The sequence below is a fragment of the Naegleria fowleri genome, assembly GCF_008403515.1.
Source record: "Naegleria fowleri strain ATCC 30894 chromosome Unknown tig4, whole genome shotgun sequence".
NCBI lineage: Eukaryota > Heterolobosea > Eutetramitea > Acrasida > Naegleriidae > Naegleria > Naegleria fowleri.
The window spans coordinates 403,836-426,321 of record NW_025407936.1 but is presented as its reverse complement, the minus strand read 5'-3'; the positions used below and the strand labels follow the sequence as shown (position 1 = coordinate 426,321).

Here is a 22,486-nt window from a genome sequence, read left to right as displayed (position 1 = left end):
CTAAATTGTACAATTCATAAATTAAATGTAAACTCTTCATTAGATAATGATTCACTATAAATAATTTTTTCCAAAATTGTGAACTATTACTGGTCATGCATTCTTACATCAATAAACATTTCTTTGGGTCTTCCTTATACATTCCTAAAGATGTTTGAATCGCTGTCGCGAATAATTTTACAACAGAAATGTCACTCTCTTTCGCACTCACTTCAAGATAGGTTTTACATCCATATTTTTTGGAAATTCCATTATAGGACTCAAAACTGTGAAATCTTTTACAGTGTTGTTGTCCAACCTCTAAATCATTTTCCACTAGATCCATCTTGGTACCACACATGATAATGGGAGTGTCAGGAAAATATCTCTTACACTCAGGAATCCACTATTCATGTTTCATCAAGAATGTTTGAAATCAAAACATAAATGTTCACCTACATGGTTAATAGCATCCATAAACGTTGATTCTTTGGCTAAATCAAAACAAATTACAAATGTCATCACTCCTAAATATTGCAATTTTCGTTTTTCTTCTTCTTTTGGAGATTTAATTCCAACAATATCCCACAATTCTTCCTTAACTTGTCTGTCATTAATTTCCACATTCACAGGATGAACTGTCGTTTCTGTGGATGGTGATGCATTCTCTAGAAAGGCACTTTTTGCGAAACGATGAACCAAACATGTTTTACCTTTGTGAAAAGAGCAACCATAGAGGATTTCATAATGTAATATGATTGGAAAAATAAATTCATTCGTTATAAGTCATCAAACGGTCATTAGATTGACAGGTAAAAAGTAACATTCAATCCTACCTGTGGATGGAGAACCAATGATTGCAATTTTAATAGCAAATTCTGGATCATCCAATAACTGTTCAATTTCCTGACTTATTCCGTCTATTAAAGCGAGTCGAGGTGAATGTGTCATCATGGTTAGATTCGAATCACTCACCTTCATGCATCGATCGACTTGCAAACATTTTTTTTAAATTTCGGAAATCCTCGAAGATTGATTTTGCACACCAAACAAAACAATAGGAACTCCTCATCACAAAAAAAACAGCCTTTTGAATCGAAATGGATGTGAAGAAGTCAATGTTGGTGTCATGTTTGACAAGATCTTCAATTAAGGGCAAATCAAGACTGGAAATACACTGAAAACATGCATTTCCTATCGTTGCTGGTTGTGATTGGTAAAATCTCATGGAAATTAATCCGAATGTCTAAAGTCACAGAAGCAAGAAAAATTTATGTGCTACTTGTTGGAAAGTAAAGCTTCTAATTGTGCAGCACCGACTACATTGGTTGTTGAACTATATCTGAATCGAGTAAGTTTTGGACACTTTCCTTGTTCTGCAGCCTGTATGATTGAATTAACATCATAAATACTCCTATTGCACAAAATTGAAAGTTCTTCAAGATGAGTGGTAATGAGCCCTGTAAAATCAATGGTGCAGGATGGGTCTTTAAGATAAGGAACTATTGGCCTTTGAGGAGATGGTGAAAATCCTGGCGACACAAATTGGCATGTTGTGATCGATAAAGATTTCAAATTAGAGAATAATTGTAAGAGGCGGTTCAGCATGGAATTTGTTACATTTTTCACACAGTGTAATTGAAGGGTGTGAACATGTTTGTATGATTCCATCAATTCAAATGTTTCACTTTCAAATAATGACGTGTAATCTTGGTTGAGAGTTATTTTGGAATAACTTGGGAATGTTTTCAAATATTTGTGGTCTAAACATGTATGATTAAAATTCTGTAAATGCTTCAACGTTTTCAAATATCCATCAAGATCAAAATAATGAGTTAAAATATATAATTGAGGAATTCTAATTTGCTGTAAATTAGGGAATTGAGCTACTATCGGTTCCCAAAACGAAGAATTGGCATGCTTGGGAGGAAATAAAATTTTAGGTTTTTGCTTTGGTGGTTGTTTTGGTCTTTGATAATCTTCAGGGAAATAACTGTCGTCCAATTGCTCTTCTTCTTCTTCTTCTGGTAACATTGGAATATAGAAAAAGTGTGTAATTGACTTTCGGATCTGGTCATAAATTTCACGATTGGTACCCTGCATTAAATAAATCACACTTCGAATGTCAAGAAAAGGACAAATGGCAGTGGCCACAACACTCGCAGATACCTTGTCAAATAATTGTATTTTCACACTCGAGTTAGTTGACTGCTTCTTTGTGCTATATGCCAAGTTTATCAAATCATCTCTCCACGAAGGATCATTGGACCATTTCGATTTTTCATCGAGCACAGGTATTATTGATTGCTGAGGTATCACCGATGATAGTTCTGATGATGTAGTGTTGTTGTTACCGATGTGGTTATTGTTAGGGGAGGAGGAAGCACTTCTCATACGATCTTTTCGCTTCCCTGATTTACCTCTCGAAGAGAGGTGTTCCTCTTCATCTCCAATGAGATTCAAATCGGAATCTCCGTTATTGCAGGTGGTAGATGATTGGCCCATTGGTATTGAATGGCTGGAATGATTATTGATTGCAGTTGTTCAATTTAATGAAATGGATCAGTTGATGATGATGAAAATAATAAATATATATATATAATATTGATATTTCAAATTCTCTATATTGCTACTTTTCAATAGGAATAGAGAAATATTATTAAGAACGAATAACGATATAATAATAATATAATAATAATATTCCAAAACAGGAGTTATTGGCTGAAAATAGTTGATAACAACTGATCTAGCTGAGTTTGGAATCCGTCCGTCCCAGGTTTGAATAATACTGAGCGTCAGAGTTGAAGATCGCAGGAAGAGGAGGTAGGCGATGATGACGGGCAAAGAGAACCAAGTGGAGGTTTTTTGTTGTTGGTGATGTTCCTTCTCCTTGAGCACACCCAATAGCTGTTCGAAGGGAACTTTGGTATCAACCTTCCATGTTCCAAGAATGAGAAGGCTCTCTCTCAATTTCAAGGAGGTATCAATGCCTCACAGAGCCATATGTTGGTGGATCACACACGTATTTCAAATCAAAGCAGCAACATATGAGAGAAGACAGAAGTCCTGATCAACAAAACCTTAAAAATAGCCTCTTTCCAACTCTGCAAACAGGATGCTGTCACACCGAGAAAAGCAATCCAACAGGCAGAAATCACAATACAACAAGGATCAAAAGAACAAGAATGAAGATTTTTGGAAATTTATCAATGTTATCAAACAGTCAATCACTCACGACCCTTCCATATTGAAGAACAATGTTCATTCGGAGCCAAATGCAAAGAAAATAAAACTGAGAGACCACAGAAGGAGAGCTGAGAGTGAGGAGAGTAATATTCCGAATACCTCTTTTTCAGAGAGTGATGATGGAGAAGAGGAAATCCAAGATGAAAGTGTTAATGACAAATTAAAACAGGCCACAGAGGATTTTCTTCGCAACATAAAGGATCCTAATTTGATGGAAGAAGCCATCACATTGTTGGATGAAGCCTTCAGCAAAAAGGAATGGGAACGAATACTCTTTCAAAATGTCATTAGATCCTTGCAAGCGAGAACAACAAACGATGGTGAGGACACTTCTAGGGTCATTAGAGTTGCCTACGATTTGCAACAACGAAAAATGTCTCGTGTTTTATTACTTTTCCATCTCGTTGACCTACTCATGAAGGGATATTCAGAGGGAGACAATATAACTGCCTCCAGTTTCATGGATTTACTTGTTAAGAGAAATTATGCACACATTACTTGGATGATCAATGCTACCTCCGTTTTAGTATCCTGCAAAAATGATCAATTCAATTCTGCCGAAATTAAGGAAAACATTGGACTTATTATTGAGGATTATATTGACCAATGGATTTTTCGTTTGGAGTTTGTGGACGAGAGCGATCTTAGTAAGATTGAAAAACGAAAGAAGAAGAAAGCCTTTTACAATAGGGTGTTGCCAAAACAAAAACTGAATGAATTGAAGAAAATATTACTCCCTGAACAAGAAACTGTTCAAGATTTCACCAACACAGTTAACCAGAGTACCTTCAAATACAGGAAGAGAAAGGAAAGGTTCCAGCGGGCTATCAAATTTATTCAAAGAAAATCTGCTTTTGAAGTACACGAGGTAGTGGTTCGACTGCACTATACCAAACATCTATTAAGAAACTATGTAAGCTCTAAAATGGAAATAGATGAGCAGGCATTTATAGAACAGGCAAAAAAATGCATCTACAAGTTTGATTTCTCTATCAAGAAATCTTCCTGGAATCGATCAGCTCTCAACGAGTATTTGAGAAAGAGGAACATGAGCGAAGTAAAGTTCCAGGAGATGCTGGTTGATGCGGAGGGAAAGGACAATGAAATAACATTGTCAACTCGTAACACTTCCAGCTTCAGTATTCGATTGGATACTTCCGATCCATACAATCTATGGGTGGAGTACAAGTTCCCTTGCCATTTTAGATTCACTGCTGCTCATATTGACACCAAAATTGATGCAGATGACAATGAATTACTAATAGAACTTTTTCAGCTGACCATCACCTATATATATCAGACGTCTGAAGTTGATAACTATGAGTCGTACTCACGAGCTGAGCTATGGAACCCCGAAAAGAAATGTGTGGAGCACAGCATTGTAAAAAAGAATGCATTTTACACTCCAGAACAACAAGAAGACTATTTTGATAGAGATTTAGTTCGATATCCAATTACATCTGTTGCTGGACCTAACAAACTAAACATAGGAATTGAATTCAGGGGAAGAAGAATGAAAACCAACCAGCTTGACGGATCTTATGGGACACTAATTGAAGACTGAATTGTTTTAATAGTGCCATATCAAGTAACTTGTCCAAGTTAGGTACTAGATTTACGCGACAGAAATTGAGAATTGGTCAAAGTAGAAGAATGTGGAAATTAGCTAAAAGTCATACAAAAAATATTTCCTTTATTTTACAGCAGATGTCGCTACTATTTTGAAATGTGAAGGCAATAATTTGAATTTTTAGCAGGACCAAACGATAATAAGTGGAAACAACCGCCCATTTCGAAAGTGCCTCTCGCATGACCTTCAATTTTATTTTATCACAAACAAAAATACACAATAATACCGCTGCCGAATTAATTTAAAACATGCTGGATACAGGTCAAACGGTCAACACTATTCTCCAGCTTTTAAACTGTTTCTTTATTGAATGGTTTGCGGTTTTATCCTTTCTATCATCAGTTAACAATCAACCAAATTATTTAATCCTTTGTGGATACAAGAGATGGGGATGTACATTTCACAACTCAAAGCATGACAAGAAGATCAAGCATTTTATTTGGATGATCGTAATTGGATTGTTCAGCTATGAATTTATAGTACACTACAAAGCATGCACACTTCCGATTGTTAGGGGAGAACCACCTCCAATGTCTCCCATACTTGCTGAGGAACTCAAAAGAAGAAGCCATAAATCGTCAGAGATAAAGGATGGACTTTCACAAGTTCAATCCGGTTGTTTAGTGGCTAACGTCAGATGCAATTCACCAAAAAAGGTTCATTTAATTCAACACGATTGGCTTGGAACGTAGGTATACATTATTTTAACAACAAAGAGTACACCAAATGATTCAACAAGACATGTAAATGCACATGTGGCCAAAATATTGTTGGAAGAAAAAATGGGTTATTGTGTCGATATTGTTGAACTGTCTGTAAATGAAGGACTCGAGCTCATGGCAAATAACGGTGACAAGGAAATGTATGCAATTCTCGAATACTGGTCAATTTCTCGAAAGCATCAATACATGTAAGTTCTCACTTAAACCACCGTTCGGTGGATCGTACTCAATTGGGAATTGACCTTTATAAAATAGAAAATACATCCAGACTGACAAAACCATTGTGGACGCAGGAAACCTCGGTGTATTTGGGAAAACAGGATGGTACATTCTATCTTTTATGACCGATCAATATCCTGGAATCGATATTTACAGAGAATACCGTACAGACAAGGCTGCTAAATATCTAGCCGTAAACTCTTCATCAACCTTAGGTAGACTGATAGGACCTTCGAAAACATGGATTTCATTTGAGCAACAAATCATCAACAATTTGAAATTGAAACTCTTTGTCGAATATACACCGAGTACTGATCCAGAATCTGCCATAATAAGCAGAATTATGGAAGCTAACAACAAGAAACATTCTGCTCTATTTTATTTTTGGCATCCCCACTATTTGTTTGCCTTAATTGATATTAAGGATGTTTATTTACCTGGTTACTCAGATAGTTGCTGGACAGCCTATAACCAGGAACATGGTTTGATCGACTGTGACTATCCTACGGAAATTCTAAAGAAGTTAATCTCTCCACTTGTCGTAAAAGACGACCTCTTACCATATTTCTTCAACAAATTTACCTACGACACCAAAGATCAAATCGGTAAGTCAGAACTCATTTGGTTGCTATTAAAAATAGTATTTACTCATCCGCACACTTGTAAATTTACAATTAGAAATTATGGGAGATGTTGTAAATAACAACATGTCAGTATGGGAGGCTTCATGTAAATGGATTAAGAACAATACCAATATTGTGAAGGAATGGATTCCCAAGTCACAACCCCAACAAAATGCAATCATAATTGGGCTTATTGTTGCGTCTTTGTCCGTTCTTTTGATTATATTTTGTTTTTTGTTCACCATTGTAGTGGTGATCTTCTTGATGCTTAGGAAAAAGATAAGAAAACGAGAATTGAGATATGCTCCAAAGACCTTGCCCATAACTGTTGTTTTTACGGACATTCAAAACTCAACGATCTTATGGAATATTTTTCCAAACAAGATGAAAACTGCTCTTGAAATTCATAACCTGATCATACGAGTGAATATTTCAAAATACAAAGGATATGAGTGCAAAACTCAAGGAGACTCATTCATGATTGTATTCGGCAATCCTGCACTGGCACTCGCATTTAGCTTGAACGTTCAACAAGATTTGTTGCTTGCTAATTGGCCTCTAGAAATTCTCAACCATGCAGACACTAAGGAGGTGAAGTACGAAGAACAGCTCATATATAGAGGACCTCGTGTTCGAATAGGAGTTCATACTGGCAATGATTGTGAGTTTCACTTGGATAAAACAACGCAACGCATGGATTATATTGGAAATACTGTTAATAAGGCCAGCAAAATAGAAAGCTTAGCTGAGGGAGGAAGAATTTATTGCTCTGAGGAATTTGTTGAAGCAATCAACCAACAGGTAGCTCAGCAACACACCACAATAGAAAAAGAAGCTGATTTGATATTAGAAAAAATAGCCAACAAGAATATTCAATTTCAATCATTGGGTTTGGAAGAATTAAACGGTTTGGAAGGGCTTCATTCTATATATTGGGTCATGGACATGAATTGTAAGAGAACCTTGTATCTTCGACAATTAGAGCTGTCTACCATGAATATCAACAGAGAATTTCGGCATATTGAAGAACTTAGACAATATCTCTATGATCCAACTTCTCTTGACGAAAAAATCAAAAGCAAAATTTTGATTGATATTATCAACATTCTTAATAATGGATTTTATGACATCCCATCGAGGATGGAAAAATTCGAAGATACTCTGTTTGCAATTGTTTTTCATAACGTGTTTGAACGACTGAAAGAAGAAAATGAATATTACTGAGATTACGACATTTAAATCCATTTTGTAGTTTTTCCTCAAATACTACACCTCTGATTGGATCACAGTAACAACATGTTATTTACTTTATGAGTAAGTACATAAATATAGCCTGCTCGTTTTTGGTAATTTTCCTTTTCATTGCCTTTGTCAGACCTGACTCAATTCGGTAGAACAAATTACCTACACGAATATGTGCCTAACCCCTTAACTCCATTTGTTATTAGAAGGTGCAAATCTTAAAGGATTGAGAAAAAACATTCATTTGTCATCGCGTTGCACACCTCTCATATTGCATAGTTCATATGCACAATAATACACTCTTCAACATTTACAAGTCATTTAGCATCATCACAACATTTCTAATTTTACTCTCACATCACATCACCAGTTCCTTTTGTAACGGGATCAACAGCACCATTCGCCCAAAAAAAGAGAAATATTTTAATACTTGGTCTTGCCGATTTATTAATGTCACAACAGTTAAAAAGATAGTGGTGTGGCTTGTAGTTTTCGTATCAACCTGTGTGATGTTAAATGCAAACAACAATGGAGGTCTTGTGCCCCACCAGAATCTGCGAGGGGGGAATTTCGTTGCCTACGCAGAACCTCCGACAATGTCTCAAAGAATGGCGGATACGATCAACAGAAGACGAAGTCATGAAAAGTCAAACCGTTTAGAGGGTGATACAGGCTGCTTAGTTTCTCAAGTACAATGCAATCCCTCAAAGACGGTACATATTATCAAGTTTGATTGGTTGTCATCTGCAATCAGTGCTGAATTAGCTAAAATTGTGTTGGAAGAGCAACTTGGAATTTGTGTTGAAGTGGTGACCATGAGAAATGTCACACAAGCTCTTGATGAAATGTCTAGATATGGAGACCAAACATATTACGCTATACTTGAATTTTGGAGACAAACACGAAAATCCTTGTATGAGTAAGTAATAACAACACAACCAACAGCCATTCTGATTGACACATGTAACCAAAATTGAAGCAAGTATGTAGAGCAACTCAAAACAGTTGTGGATGCAGGAGAGCTTGGATTTTATGGTAAAGCTGGATGGTTTGTTTTTAGCTTTATGATTAAGGAATATCCTGGAATCGATGTGTATCGAGAATATCGCACAGACAGGGCTGTCCGATATTTAGCTGCAAATTCTTCAGCCACTTTGGGCCGTTTTTTAGGTCCTGCCAGGACATGGCTTTCATATGATGAACAAATTATTAACAACTTAAAGTTGAGGCTGGAGATTGAATATGCAAATGAGACAGACACAGAAGAAAGTATCGTCTCAAGAATTGAAAAAGCTTTTTTGGCTCAAAAACCATCTCTCTTTTATTTGTGGACTCCTCACTTTCTGTCAAGCACAATTGACTTTGAAGAGGTCTACTTACCCGGTAACACTGATAGTTGTTGGACCGAACGTAATCAACAGCTTGGATTGATTGACTGCGATTATCCAGCCGATATATTGAGAAAGCTTGTTTCGCAGAGTGTGTTGAAAGATGATGACCTTTCCCAATTTTTCAAAAAATTCTCCTTTTCGTCAGAACTACAAATTACTGACATTATGAATGATATCGCATATAACGGCACAAGCCCGTTTGATGCCTCTTGTAATTGGATTAAGAACAATACGATCATTATGAAAAAGTGGTTACCAGATAAGATGTCAACAGGAAGTGCAGCCTTAATTGGAACTATTGTGGGATCAGTCACAATTCTCTTATTTGTGTTTGGATTGATATTTGTTGTTTGTCTTGTTATTTTCATAATGTATCGAAGAAAACTGAGAAAGCAGGCCTTAAGATATGCTCCAAAAACATTGCCCATAACGGTGGTTTTCACAGACATTCAAAACTCAACATTACTGTGGAGTACATGCCCTGACAAGATGAAAAACGTTTTAGAGATTCATAATCTAGTGATGAGAGTGAATATAGATAAATACCACGGATATGAGTGTAAAACACAAGGTGACTCCTTCATGGTAGCTTTTGAGAGTCCATTAATGGCACTTGGTTTTTGCTTGAACGTTCAAAGAGATTTATTGCTTGCCAATTGGCCTCTGGAAATGTTAGAATATGAAGACATGAGAGAAGTAAAATGGGAAGAAAAGTTAATCTATCGTGGTCCTCGTGTTCGAATGGGAGTTCACACAGGAAGTGATTGCGAAATTCATATGGATAAAACAACCAAAAGATTTGACTATATTGGAAATGCCATTAATAAGGCAAGCAAAATTGAGAGTATTTCTGTTGGAGGACGAGTGTATTGCTCTGAGGAATTCATTGAAGCTCTCAAACACACAGTCTTGACTCAAATCATAACAGTTAAAAAGGAAACTACAGATACCATACTCAAAAAGCTTGCAGAAAATGACATTCAATTTTTCAATGTGGAAGAAGAAGAAGATCAAGAGGTCTACTGGATTATGGAATTCAGTTTTGATCGAACACTGTATATTCAACAATTTGAACTAAAACTCGGTGTCGATAAGGAGGTTGCAGAAAAAATCCAACTTGGAGAAGATATCAAACGATTCATATGCGACCCTGATTCATTTAGTCAAGAACAGAAGAGCAAACTTGTCTATGATTTTGTCACCATTGTCAACCATGACAACATTCGTGACAATGTTCCACCATGGAGTTCTATTCCTGTACCTAATCTATTTAGTGTCGCTTACAATTACATTTCAAGAGGATGGTCATCTCTCGATGAGGAAATACACTTGCCTGAACATTAATTCCATCCATCACATGGTTACATGATGCCAAATGTACATTTACATTCAACACGAACAAAACTTTATTTTCACAGTAGCTGTTTAATATAGCTTATTCTAAATCAGTAATTCAAAGGTGAAAGGCTCTGAAGGAACGACATCATCGCCAAAGGTTCCTTCATGTGAACTCATCTCCTCCGTCGTGGATCTCTTTAGTTTACGAGTAGTTGTCGTGGTGGCAGCAGTTGAAGAACGTTTTTCTTCCACATCACTTGAAGAGGGTGCTGCAACTGCTTGACCAGAGTTAGGATTGTTGCTTGCAGTGGTTGTGTTCGAAGAAGAAGAGGATGAAGAAGAGCCTGCTGTTGAGTTCTGTCCTCCTCCTCCTCCTCCTCCTCCTTCTCCTACTCCCACCACAACATTTGGATCACTCTTATATGTGCCACCAGTAGTAGCCACCATTGGAGTATTCATCATGGCCACTGAAGGATACGTGTACGCTTGTGGTTGTTGTGGATAATAGTAGTAACTATTGGGATAGCCATAACCATAGTAAGCTGTAGGATAACCACCATAGTAAGGTGTTGGGGGCTGTCTTGCCATTCCATAATAAGGTGAGGAGGCATAGGGATAATACGAAGCAGCAGCAGGAGGAACAGCACCATAGGGAACAGCACCACCAACAGCACCAACAGTCGTACTTGCTCCTCCTGCTGGAGGAATACCAGTGCCATAGTATTGAGGAGAACCGAGTGCTGCATTGTAGGTGGCCACAGGAGTGGACTGAACATACTGTCCATTCATTCCGTAACCTACTTGTTCCAACACTTCAATCTTTCGATAGTATTCAACCACAACATTTAAATAATACAAGTAACCATTCCAGTTTTGAACTTTGGCCACCTCTACCACACGTTTCGAATACTCATAAACATTGACAATGTATTTACGATAGGCAGCTGGTGCAAAGGATCGATACTTGTACAAGTATTTGGCATGATTGGCCAAATTGTTGGCGTACTTTTTGGCAATGTCATTGTAATTGGCTGCTAATTGAGGATCCTCACTTGGAGTTTGACCTTGTGGTTGAAGTTGTCTTAATTGTCTCTTGTGGAGTTGTTCACCATAGTATCGAGTGTTTTGTAAGTCTTGATGCAAGAGATTCTTGTAGTAAATGAAAGGATTGAAAAGGAGACGAGAGGCTTGCTGAGGAGAGGAAGTGCTGTCATCACCACCATAAGAGTCAGAATCAATCTTGTCGACCACTCGTTGATTGCCACTACCACAAGCAATAAAGTTCTCGTATTCAATGTTATCTTCGTCGTCTGAATCATCTTTCTCAATGGGAATATCGTCGACAAATTCATCACGATCAGCATTCACAATGTCGTCATAAATTTCTCGATCGTTGTAATACTTCACTCGCTTGGTGCGTTTAAGGTTTGGTTTGCTCGCTGCGGAGACTTCACTGGCCATGTAAACAAAGACGAACATGGATGACAGAAGAACGGACAAGATAACAAGAATAGCTAGTGTTGAATGACTATTCTTGTTGTTCCTTGCCATGTGTGGTCGTTTGGTGGATGACTTCATGAATTTCGTTTTGCTTGTGTTGTGGATATAATACAACAAGGAGTGGTGTAATCACAACAACATCTTTGCAACGATAACACACACTCTAAAAATGGTCAACTCTCGAAAAGAGAGTTTTCTGTAATCGATGAAAATGCTAATGAATCTTTAAGAATTTCTTAAAATCTCCGAGTTTGGTTTTTCATCGTAAATGGATTTTTTCTTTTCAGAGACGTCGTCCAATATTGATATTATTGTTGAAAATATTCATTCTACGCAACAAGTTCAGTATATGGTGTGGACAGAGTACAAGAACTCTGTGTCGTTGCAAACGATCATGTCGAATATATTATAATGGTATGATTTATTTGTGGCCTGATCATCACATCTCTGATACTTTTTCAGTACTCACTTAATGCCTTGGCTTACAAGCTTGGAAGGAATCGACCAGCTCCAGAACTTCGTTGGTAAATTACTATTTAATTTTAACATCATCAAATACAGAAATGATTCAATCTCTCTACCCCAATGAATCTCTCTAATTACTTACAGTATCCCCAAGCAATCGACCACACCCAACCAATAATACAAATGGCAGTTAAAAATTGTAACAAGGCTGAGACAGCATTCACTGTAAATACATCATCTTCCTCACAGAAAAACCTAGATTTGAAATTTGTTGCAATTGTTATTGTTGTATTGAAATGTGAATAGGATGAAAACTAAAAAACCTACGCAGCAACAAGAGTTCCGATTCCAGGCAAGAAAATGTTCAAAATTAGGACAATTAAAGGAAGGTTACCATTGAGTTTAGGTACACTTTTCAATATTGTTCCGATGCCATCCTATTCCGAAGTTTGATGATGATCGTTATGTAGTGATGATCAAACGATGGCGAAAATTAATTGATCATAATAATACAAGAAGGTATTACATTCAACAGTTCAGTTAAATATGAAATCAACCATCGGTCCGAATATTGAGATATTTCAACCATGGTTCCTTCCTGAATGAAAGGATTTGTGAATGATCCAACTTACACCACCAACGAGTGAAAGAAGTGCAGACATTTTTTAGTTGGAAGAATTATGAATTGGAATCACCTGTTACAGAAATGGTCATTAATTGTCACACAAACAATGCTTTGAATTGCTTTGGATTGAAAGCAGATATGTATGAACAAAATAGAAGATTATGGAAATGATCATGTTGGTGGATCTTTCTTCTCTTGCATTTTCACTTGATAAAAGGAGTTTTCACACAATCTCCTAATGTTTCGGTTATTGTGAAAGATATAAATCAAAGATTTGATCACACAGATCCTCAATAGAGTACACAATTTTAACTTCTGGTCGAACGAGGTGAGTTTGAATTTCCACATCTAGTTTTCTCTGATACTGAGGATGAACTCCAACAAAAAGCTTGACGTGTGGCATCATTGAAATTTTCCCTAGCTCATATAACTGTCACAATATATTTAACCATTCAAGAAAATAATAAATAGCAATGGTGGATCACGAATATATAGTTCAGTAAAATCAATAATAATGAATATATAGTTCATATTATTAAAACGTGTTTCGGATTCAACACAATAGAGTTCACCATCATTTTTCAATTCATGAGCTGAACTGAATGGAGATGGTCATAATAACTTACAGTAATGGGACATAATGTCTCAGAACAAAACCAAAAAGAAACTGCATGAACTGAATGTAAATAGGAATGTTCCCATTTGATTTGAATTTCCGATTGACTTTGATCACTCACATCAAAATTTTCTCTTCGTGGATTGTAAATTTTGATTTGTCTTGGTTGCTGTTGCTGGAATAACTTTTCACATTTGTTGAATAAATTCTGTATCACGTCACGATGCCAGTTTCCACAACCTGAAATTCCTCCCGCTAAAAACAATGATTTCTCAATGTGTTGAGATGATGAATGATCATCTTGTTGTTGACCGAAACGAGATTGTTCGGGATGGGGAGTGTGAAACGGAGCTTCATAGACCAAAAAAGAAGACATTTTTTTACTGGATCTGGATGGCAAATGAAATTTGTTCACTTCTTCTTCGATCTTGTTGAAATGTAAAACAATAAGCATTCCAACAGGTTTATAATTGATCATATATAACATTGAAACAAGAAGGTCACAATATCGTCAAGGTTTGAAAGATGTAATAGTGCGCATCTATCATGGTTTGAATTTTTCATTCAATTCGTAAAAGTATGTATTTTAAGCTTTAGTTGATGAAGTCGCGTAATTAGTGCAAAGTTTTCCCCTCTTATTCATTATGGCATTTGCTGTTTTTGTGCAATATTCATGAATCTTTTTTTATGATTATAAGCACTAATCTATGCATGGTGACTCTCTGAGACGAAACAGAACGAGATGCGATTCAACAACCACCACAGAACAGTTTGAATCATGTTGTCATCATGTATCTTAATAATGAAAAACACAAATATGTAACTACTTGTTGGATCATAAAACATTGGATTTACAAGATCAATGGTTGAGACAAGGTTCTCCTGATCGTCCAAGTATCGTCCTCGACCGAATGAAACATACCATACATGTCAATTTTCCATATTGAATAAGTGGATTGTTAGCATCTGAGGTTTAGAGGTAAAATTCACCATGTTAGCCAACAAACAAAATGCATCACCTGATTTCTAAAAGCTTAATAAAACAACGCCACCCAGATTGAAGACATTCAGGAGAGACCGCATCATCAGACTCTTTTAAAGAAACTTAAAAAAACAATCAACGTTTGTTGGATATCATTTAAGAGTTCTCTCTCACTGCTTGCTGCTATTAGCCACTTGGCCGTTGTGTGTACTCTCCCTCAACGAATATATTCGAGTTGAGTCTCTATAGAGCAAATTCTCTCAGACTAGTATTACTTAATCCGCACCCAAAAATGTCATCCTCAAGCCACTCTTCCAAGTTCACGATTGTAGATTTAACCAAGGAAGTAGAAGAAACTACCAAAGAACAAGTCTCTACAAATGGCCGTGCAAAGAGAAATAAGATCAACAAACGGTTTAGAAACAACCCCGGTTTTGCCTCTAACTTTTTCTTCTTTCCTTCCAATGTCAATTCTACGACTGGACAATCATCACATAACTTGCAGAGTCAACAACAACAGCAAGGATCTTCTTCGTCGATGCTTTGCGCAAACACGCCAGCCATACCGTGCACGCAGACAGCTGCAGCATCGATCAACAAACACGAAAGTGAAAAAAATACTTCCAGAAAAGTAATGAGTAACACATCACCAAATTCGTATCCTGCCAATTCATCCACAACACCACTTAATCCATTCACCTTTGTGACTTCAGATAATACCATACAGTTTGATGAAAAAGGAAATGCCATTGCTGGTACAATTCAACTACCTTCGTGTGAAATTCAAAGCAATCATACGTTTTTAGACGAAGCGTCCATGCTTGACCTCTTGCAAAACGAAGATACCTGTGTAGAAATGAGTCCTTCGTTCAATCAATCATGTTTGAGTACTAACAACACGCTCCTCGCAAATTTCTTATCCTCTCCTCAGAATTTTGGTTTTTCTAACATTGCCTCAAGCAACAATGTATCTGCAACACCCAACTCCTCCACAACTCCTCCTTCTTCTCAAAAACGACATGGTCGCAATCCTACAGCAAAAAGAGGTTCCATTTGCCAGGAAATTATAGTGGACAAGAGAAGATATTCATGCAGTGATGTGATGTTCTCTCAAACGAAAACATCGCATCAACCTTCTTCGTTTACGAATATTTCAATGGTTTCGACGATCAATGCACAACACAATAGTGAAACACCCAAGCCAACTCGTGGAAGACTTGCTTCACCTCAAGCAACATGGGAAACCTTGCAGTCGTTTGTTTTTCCTACAACAACAACCTATGAAGTAAGTGAAGAATCATCCAATGAGAGAATATTATGTGAAGAATCACAATATTCCACTACTTCATACGGTTTCCAAGAAGAAAATTCATGTGAGGCATACACAATGAATCCTTCTTTGAAAAAGAGGCGACCTAGTGTTCAAGTTGATACTGACTCATTGTCATCATTTGTGGCTAACTTCCAGAATCAAATGAATCTCAGTAACGCTAATAATTCTTCCTTAGGGTTTAACAATGTTGTCTTGGTCAACCCGTCACCAAAGTTGCAACAACAACCAAACCAAGTCTATGAGCCTTCCTTGACCACCAAGCTCATGCAACAACATCAAACAATGGCTGCAAATACTACTATTAGTACTGAAACAACAGCGTCCACCATATTCAACAGCCTTCCTCAGACCGTTCAACAACAAGTGGTCGATATTATTGTCAATCATCTACTCGTGCAGAGCAGCCAGGAAAGGGCAGAACATGTTCCGCAACAGGAGAATGGAGATGAGCTCATCGTTTCAGGACACAATAACAACTCAAGCGCCAATGCATCCTCGTTCCTCGACGAAAAGGACCTTCAAACTCTTGATTTACCTGGTTTTGACATTGCAACTTCGGAACCAAGCTCAGATACTCCACTTTCCCCTTCTCTACTCTCACCTTCCACCTTTTCAATTGCAACAGCGGTTGAATCCAGTGTAAATAATAACAATAATATGGGCTACAGCAGTGGTGTGATTGAGCTTGCTCCACAACACTCTGTATTAAGTACCTCGTCGGTATTGCTCACATCATCTTCCATATCGTCAGAGTCCTTAGGAGACTTGAGAAATTCCTCCAGTATTCAATCCTCTCCTACAATCTCTAACAGCAGAAGAGACATGAGCTCAAGAGATGATTATATCCCTTCTTCTTTACCATCTGAAATTTCTGCAGAGACTTTGACCGTTTCCGAATCTGCTTCAATTCTTTATCAAGGAGTTTCTAGTGCAAGCAATCCAGAAGAAGTCAATTTTACTGAAGAGGAATACGAGAGCATTTTAAGAGACTTGTTCCAACAAGTGCCACAACTGTAAATAAAAACAAACACGTTCATTTGTGTCCTTTTGGTAATTCTCAAGCGTGTTCTTTGTTGTTAACATGTATCTATAGATACTCTAAATACATGAAGGGTTGGCATTGATGGGTTTTATCGAAGAAGTGAGCTTCTTCCGAGAGAAACAAAAATTAAAAATAAAAAAATGAGAGGCACTGCTTCCCTTGAGCAAGACGCTCGTTTCACCAACAAAGACAAACAGCTAGTGCAAACGACTAAATTCCCAAAAGGCTTTGATATTAAAGTAGATATGAGCAAGGTAAATCTAGAAGTTTTTAAATTGTGGATTCACTCTAAAATTGAAGAACTAACAGGCTCGGATGATGAAATGATAAGCGAATACGCAATAAGTATGCTTCAAGATTCATCACCCGATCCAAAGCAAATGCAAATACAACTTGCTGGATTTTTAACGATAGACAATGCTGCAATCTTTATGACTGAATTGTGGAAGTTATTAGTCGAAGCACAAAATAGTCCAAGTGGAGTTCCTCAAGCCTTGTTGTCGTTGGAGATGGAAAGACTGAAAAAAGAGCAAGAGGAACAAGAGAAGATTTCTAGGAAGATTCAAGAACGAATACCGAATCGATATTACAACTCTACAAACAAACCTAGTCATCATCAACAACAACAAATCCGAAGCAGTCATCACACTATCAAACATGGTCGTCATCATTACCGATCATTACCATCCTCTTCCTTGAACACATCTAATCGTCAACACCGATACTTGAATAATACACCACCATCAGCTTCCGCAAGTGTGAATGCCAATACTCAACAAGACATAACTAGAGAACAAAAAGAAGGAGAAAAACCATCACTAGGTTCCGAACGAAGACTGAACGCTTCAAACAGCTTTGATGATCAAAGAGATCGGCCCTACACGAGTGGCAACAGAAATCGCTTTGAACAACACAGGGGCGATTTCAATAGTAATCCTAGAAGATCAGAAGGAAAGTCACCATACTCGTACAACAATTTCTCAGCTGGAGACTTCTATGAGAAACCTCTGCGAAAAGATCGTGTAGAAAAATCAAATGCAGACAAGACAGTATCACCCCCTCGAAAGATGCCAGCACATGAAAATCAAAGCCAACGAAGAGTACCACCACCTCCGCCCTCTTCCTCAGAAGATTCCGAATCAGATGGTGACAATTACATTTCTGAAAGACGAAAAACTGTAGATGAATTCGATCATTTACGTAAGAAAGTTCTGGCTTCCATGCAGTCAAACAGTAAACGATGAGAGTTGTGCGTACTTCAAATGAGAAGGTTCATTAAGAGAAGGGTCATGGAAATTGTAAAGGTTGCGACTCCAGACAATCATCCATGAATTTCTATTCGAAATCTCCAAAGACCCAATCCAGCCAACATCATTCAAGAATTGGGCCCTTTCTACGCTATAAAGCTACTGATACTGATCACGACAGATCTTTTTCACAATCAAACAAAAATCAACAAAACAATCAAACAATGATCACTGTTCCACAAGTTGTCAATCTTAACCTCGCTGGCCAATGGAGAGAATCAGGAGGCAAAGTCTGGCACTGCACTCAAAACGGACATCATTTCACCTGGACTCAAGAAGGTACTGGAAGAGTTGCCACTGGTATTGCTGTTCCAAAGGTTAACTCTTCCGAATTTGCTGTCGTGTTGACTTTTGACAACACTGTTCACTGGTTGTTGAAGCCATCCAGTGATCATAATCAATTGCATGGACCTTCTGATGTTTTCACTCGAGTGCATCCATTGGTTGCTGAAGCTCCATTTGGCGGCTACCAAGAAAAGAGTGGAAAGGTGTGGCAAGTGACTGCCTCTACCCCATCTTCCTTCGTTTTGCACAATCAACAAGATGGAAGAAATGCTGATGGCTTCTTCTCTAGAGATCCAACCAATGGAATGTACATTGTTTTTATTAATTTCCATAACAATGGACAAGATCACTTGTTGAAGGCTGTCACAAACTCTTTGGCCTCTATTCCTCTTAGCAATGGTGATGTTTTCACAAAGACTCATTAGATTGAAGGATTGTGGAGTGAATAGAATTATTGCAATAAATTAATTCTCTTATGAAAAGAGAATTACCTTGTTGGCAATGACAATTTTATTCAAGCTCACTCATCACTGTACTCCAACACATTTCTATCACGAGTTCTTTTTCATTTTCTTTATACAATAATTATTATGTTTAACACAAATTCTATATTCAACAATATCTTTTGATGTGTAGTTGAAAACATTTCTACATCCAACAACACCATTTTTCAAATCCAATAGAGCTTTCAGATTTGATGCAAAGTGTAATCCTGAATGCCTCAATGAAAAAAAGAATTAGAAAAAACCGTGATGGGTGGCCCTCTGACATTCTGTTTTCTGAAAAAGAATCGATTTTCTGTGGGTAAGCTAAAACACTCGAGCATCTGCAGATCATGAATGGCGCCAACGAGGGCTGTGCTTTACGATGAAATTCTCTCCAAAAAAATTAGCCGCATCAAATGACCGATATTGATAAAGAGAAGATTCAACGAATAGTCAAAGACGCTGTTGAGAGCGTCATACAACATGATACACCCTATGATCATTCAAAAGTAACGCATTGGGTGAATAACATTATTGATAAAACAATGAAATCAGCAACGGCCATGTCTAAACCATATAAATACATTGTAACTTGTGTGATTGTACAAAATAACGGAGCGGGCTTTCATACATCCTCTTCGTGTTATTGGGAAACTACGGATGATAGCTACATTGATAAATTTGAAGGGCAAAACCTCTATTGTATAACCAGTGTGTATTGGATCAGCCTTTGAACGTGTTTCATCAAAATCTGAATACCTCCAACAAATTTCGCGTCCATGGAAAAGTACTAACACTTATTAAGATGATATATTTTGTTTTGGAGAACTATTATCATTAACACTAGTCGTGCCCTCATTTGTTTTCGTATTTGGTAACGCTGTATCCAAATCAGTGGGTTTGCTTTTCACTTCCTCCCGAAACATGGAATAATGTTGACTAAAAGTTTCCGAGTTCATTTTGAACAAATTTAGTTGACTGTCTTTTTCTTGGATCTCCTTGGCTTTTTCCAAGTCTTCTTTTAGTAGTGTATCATCTTCTTTAATGTGAGCTATTCCGTGCATTTCCTCTCTAAATTTCCGGAGGCCTCCGGCCATAGTTCTTATCTTATTCATCCAATCTTCTTTGTTGATCATTTCCGAAGTACCCAATAAATCAGACACATCTTGCTTTTTTTTAAATGTTCCCAAATCTCTTCCCATTCCTTCATTATATCCGATGAGAAATTGCCGAATCGACGATTGGACGAGTGTGAATCGTGTTCTCACAAAATGTTGAAATTTTGCTTGAAAACCTTGCCAATCATCCATGTGTGATGTTGATGGTTTATCATTATTATTAACATTCGGTGTTTGTTCATTAATTTGTACAGATTCTTCATTTGGTGGTAGTTCTGGCTCTTTCTTACTTTTTAATCCGACTGTTTCCATGGCTGCAACGGTATCATTTTTCAATTCGACAAATGTTTCAATAATTGCCTCATACATGAATCGTATTCGGACTTTGATCGGAACTTTAGGAGATGGAGGCTCGTTAGGATCATCAGGCATTCCATAAGTGTGTTCATGTTTAATATCCTCCCATCGCCATTTCACTTCAAATTTAAGCTTCTCCCAATAATGCTTGAGTTGGCTGAAATTCAGTTTTGGCATTTTTTCGATAAAATTAAAAAAAATTTCGCGAGTGTGTTTTGTGCTGCTGTTTGTGCTTTTGCTGTTTCGTTCATCTGCCTTGACAAACTATTATGATAGAGCTCTGCGCTCGACTCTTGATTTAATATTCAATTCTCATAACACTATAGACACCATCCGATTTCCAATTCAAAAAATCAATGCTCCAAAACCAACTCTTTCAGGAAATTCCATTTTCGAGTATTGATGAAAATATTTTAATTGGACATGCACACAACGCAACCCACACATCGGGATGTACTGTGATTATGAGTAGCGATGGAGAGGGTTTTCTGGCTGGAGTTGACTGTCGTGGAGGTATGCTATCGAAAAAGATTAATAGATTGAACTGTACTGACATTGATTCATATCCTTTGTTCTGGTCTGACCTTTGAAACCACACTTTGGTACACAATACACGAAAGGTGCCACATGCAGCAGGGAGACTGATTTATTGAAATCTGGAATGTTGGTAGAGAAAATTCATGCTGTAGGTTTTATTGATTCTCTAAAATTGTTGCAAAATGAATTCTTATTCTCGAATGAAATTGTCATGCATTAGTGTGTTCTTTCAGGAGGTAAGAATTTTATTTGCGAGATATTCATTACCATCACTTGGTATCTTACCTAAAGGAAGTGTTTTTGGCTTAGATTGTTCTTCAGGAGTGACAAGATATTTGTGTGAAAATCAAGTGGGCTACCATACAGATGTTATCAATGTTCCAATTGTGTGTCAAGCTGCTCTTTATGACTTGCCAATGTTTTTACAAGATGAAATTGACACCATTCCGTCGCAACAGCAACCAAACAGCGGCTCAAATAAGGGAAAATTTCATTTACTACCTAATTATTATGAAATGGGTTATCAAGCATGTTGCAATGCTCGCTTATCCATTCAAGAAAATGCACGCCAATTTAATAGTGACAACATCGATCATCATATTGAAATGAATGGAAATATCGGAGCTGGAGCTGGAGCAAGTGTCGGCAAAATTCATGGAACTCAAACTTCAATGAAAGGAGGACTTGGAACTTTTGCAATTCAAGTGGGTGATTTAAAAATTGGAGCTCTTGTGGCAGTTAATTGTTTTGGTGATGTTATTGAAAATGGAAATATCATTGCTGGATGTCTGAAAAAGAATATTCAGAAAAAAGACCCTGAAGTGGATGACCTTAAAACTTGTTGTGAATCGAATGCCGACAAGTTTTCAACAATTTTTGCAGATACTGAAATGGTATTGATTGAAGAGTACTTAAAGAGAAAACATGATCTCAATGGATTTGTCTTAAAGGATTGTGATGGAAATGATCACAAACAATTTATGAATTCTTCAAGTCAACACGCAAAGGAACTTCAACGAGCTTGCACCAACACAACATTGGGTGTGGTAGTTATTGGCAGGAATGCAAAATTTGAAAAGTCCCAACTATCTAGAATTGCAGCAATGGCACATGATGGATTTGCGAGATCCATGAAGCCCTCTCACACTCTCTTCGATGGTGATTCGATTTTTGTTCTCTCGACTCATCGTGACGACAGCCAAGAAACCACCACCACCACCACAACAAACACTCCATCGAATATTGATAAGAAGGAATATCAAGCTCCAACCAATTTAGTTGGATCATTGGCTGCCTATGTGGTGGAAAAGGCTGTTATCAGAGGTGTAAAAAGTGCCCGATCAAAGGGAGGATATCTCGCCCATTGTGATTTACAGTTTCATAATAAACACAACTAATACCATTCTTCATGAAATCCTCAAACCACTGGAAGTTTGGAAATAAA

The 22,486-nt window shown here is 37.4% G+C and overlaps 13 protein-coding genes across 13 annotated transcripts; 7 read left to right on the top strand and 6 right to left on the bottom strand.

Moving 5' to 3' along the window:
- Positions 1-103: 103 nt before the first annotated feature.
- FDP41_007759 (uncharacterized protein) lies at positions 104-982 on the bottom strand (the record flags this gene model as incomplete). The annotated part of the gene is made up of 4 exons (XM_044711538.1): positions 104-385; positions 439-692; positions 816-899; positions 955-982. 4 exons carry the CDS (start codon positions 980-982, stop codon positions 104-106), a joined length of 648 nt encoding a protein of 215 aa, XP_044568557.1.
- Positions 983-1,257: 275 nt separating this feature from the next.
- Positions 1,258-2,484, bottom strand: FDP41_007758 (uncharacterized protein; the record flags this gene model as incomplete). The annotated part of the gene is made up of 1 exon (XM_044711537.1): positions 1,258-2,484. One exon carries the CDS (start codon positions 2,482-2,484, stop codon positions 1,258-1,260), a length of 1,227 nt encoding a protein of 408 aa, XP_044568556.1.
- Positions 2,485-3,094: 610 nt separating this feature from the next.
- FDP41_007757 (uncharacterized protein) lies at positions 3,095-4,789 on the top strand (the record flags this gene model as incomplete). The annotated part of the gene is made up of 1 exon (XM_044711536.1): positions 3,095-4,789. One exon carries the CDS (start codon positions 3,095-3,097, stop codon positions 4,787-4,789), a length of 1,695 nt encoding a protein of 564 aa, XP_044568555.1.
- Positions 4,790-5,637: 848 nt separating this feature from the next.
- Positions 5,638-7,643, top strand: FDP41_007756 (uncharacterized protein; the record flags this gene model as incomplete). The annotated part of the gene is made up of 3 exons (XM_044711535.1): positions 5,638-5,765; positions 5,833-6,401; positions 6,475-7,643. 3 exons carry the CDS (start codon positions 5,638-5,640, stop codon positions 7,641-7,643), a joined length of 1,866 nt encoding a protein of 621 aa, XP_044568554.1.
- Positions 7,644-8,257: 614 nt separating this feature from the next.
- Positions 8,258-10,396, top strand: FDP41_007755 (uncharacterized protein; the record flags this gene model as incomplete). The annotated part of the gene is made up of 2 exons (XM_044711534.1): positions 8,258-8,580; positions 8,641-10,396. The coding sequence occupies 2 exons, from the start codon at positions 8,258-8,260 to the stop codon at positions 10,394-10,396; spliced, it is 2,079 nt and encodes a 692-aa protein (XP_044568553.1).
- Positions 10,397-10,492: 96 nt separating this feature from the next.
- Positions 10,493-11,968, bottom strand: FDP41_007754 (uncharacterized protein; the record flags this gene model as incomplete). Its single annotated transcript, XM_044711533.1, has 1 exon — positions 10,493-11,968. One exon carries the CDS (start codon positions 11,966-11,968, stop codon positions 10,493-10,495), a length of 1,476 nt encoding a protein of 491 aa, XP_044568552.1.
- A 404-nt stretch (positions 11,969-12,372) lies between these two features.
- On the bottom strand, positions 12,373-13,017 carry FDP41_007753 (uncharacterized protein; the record flags this gene model as incomplete). Its single annotated transcript, XM_044711532.1, has 4 exons — positions 12,373-12,422; positions 12,498-12,610; positions 12,683-12,792; positions 12,988-13,017. 4 exons carry the CDS (start codon positions 13,015-13,017, stop codon positions 12,373-12,375), a joined length of 303 nt encoding a protein of 100 aa, XP_044568551.1.
- Positions 13,018-13,227: 210 nt separating this feature from the next.
- FDP41_007752 (uncharacterized protein) lies at positions 13,228-13,972 on the bottom strand (the record flags this gene model as incomplete). Its single annotated transcript, XM_044711531.1, has 2 exons — positions 13,228-13,410; positions 13,607-13,972. 2 exons carry the CDS (start codon positions 13,970-13,972, stop codon positions 13,228-13,230), a joined length of 549 nt encoding a protein of 182 aa, XP_044568550.1.
- An 898-nt stretch (positions 13,973-14,870) lies between these two features.
- On the top strand, positions 14,871-16,928 carry FDP41_007751 (uncharacterized protein; the record flags this gene model as incomplete). Its single annotated transcript, XM_044711530.1, has 1 exon — positions 14,871-16,928. One exon carries the CDS (start codon positions 14,871-14,873, stop codon positions 16,926-16,928), a length of 2,058 nt encoding a protein of 685 aa, XP_044568549.1.
- A 165-nt stretch (positions 16,929-17,093) lies between these two features.
- FDP41_007750 (uncharacterized protein) lies at positions 17,094-18,197 on the top strand (the record flags this gene model as incomplete). The annotated part of the gene is made up of 1 exon (XM_044711529.1): positions 17,094-18,197. One exon carries the CDS (start codon positions 17,094-17,096, stop codon positions 18,195-18,197), a length of 1,104 nt encoding a protein of 367 aa, XP_044568548.1.
- An 83-nt stretch (positions 18,198-18,280) lies between these two features.
- On the top strand, positions 18,281-18,970 carry FDP41_007749 (uncharacterized protein; the record flags this gene model as incomplete). The annotated part of the gene is made up of 1 exon (XM_044711527.1): positions 18,281-18,970. One exon carries the CDS (start codon positions 18,281-18,283, stop codon positions 18,968-18,970), a length of 690 nt encoding a protein of 229 aa, XP_044568547.1.
- Positions 18,971-19,830: 860 nt separating this feature from the next.
- Positions 19,831-20,682, bottom strand: FDP41_007748 (uncharacterized protein; the record flags this gene model as incomplete). The annotated part of the gene is made up of 1 exon (XM_044711526.1): positions 19,831-20,682. One exon carries the CDS (start codon positions 20,680-20,682, stop codon positions 19,831-19,833), a length of 852 nt encoding a protein of 283 aa, XP_044568546.1.
- Positions 20,683-20,861: 179 nt separating this feature from the next.
- On the top strand, positions 20,862-22,439 carry FDP41_007747 (uncharacterized protein; the record flags this gene model as incomplete). Its single annotated transcript, XM_044711525.1, has 4 exons — positions 20,862-21,018; positions 21,126-21,190; positions 21,263-21,278; positions 21,334-22,439. 4 exons carry the CDS (start codon positions 20,862-20,864, stop codon positions 22,437-22,439), a joined length of 1,344 nt encoding a protein of 447 aa, XP_044568545.1.
- Between the last annotated feature and the right edge of the window lie 47 nt (positions 22,440-22,486).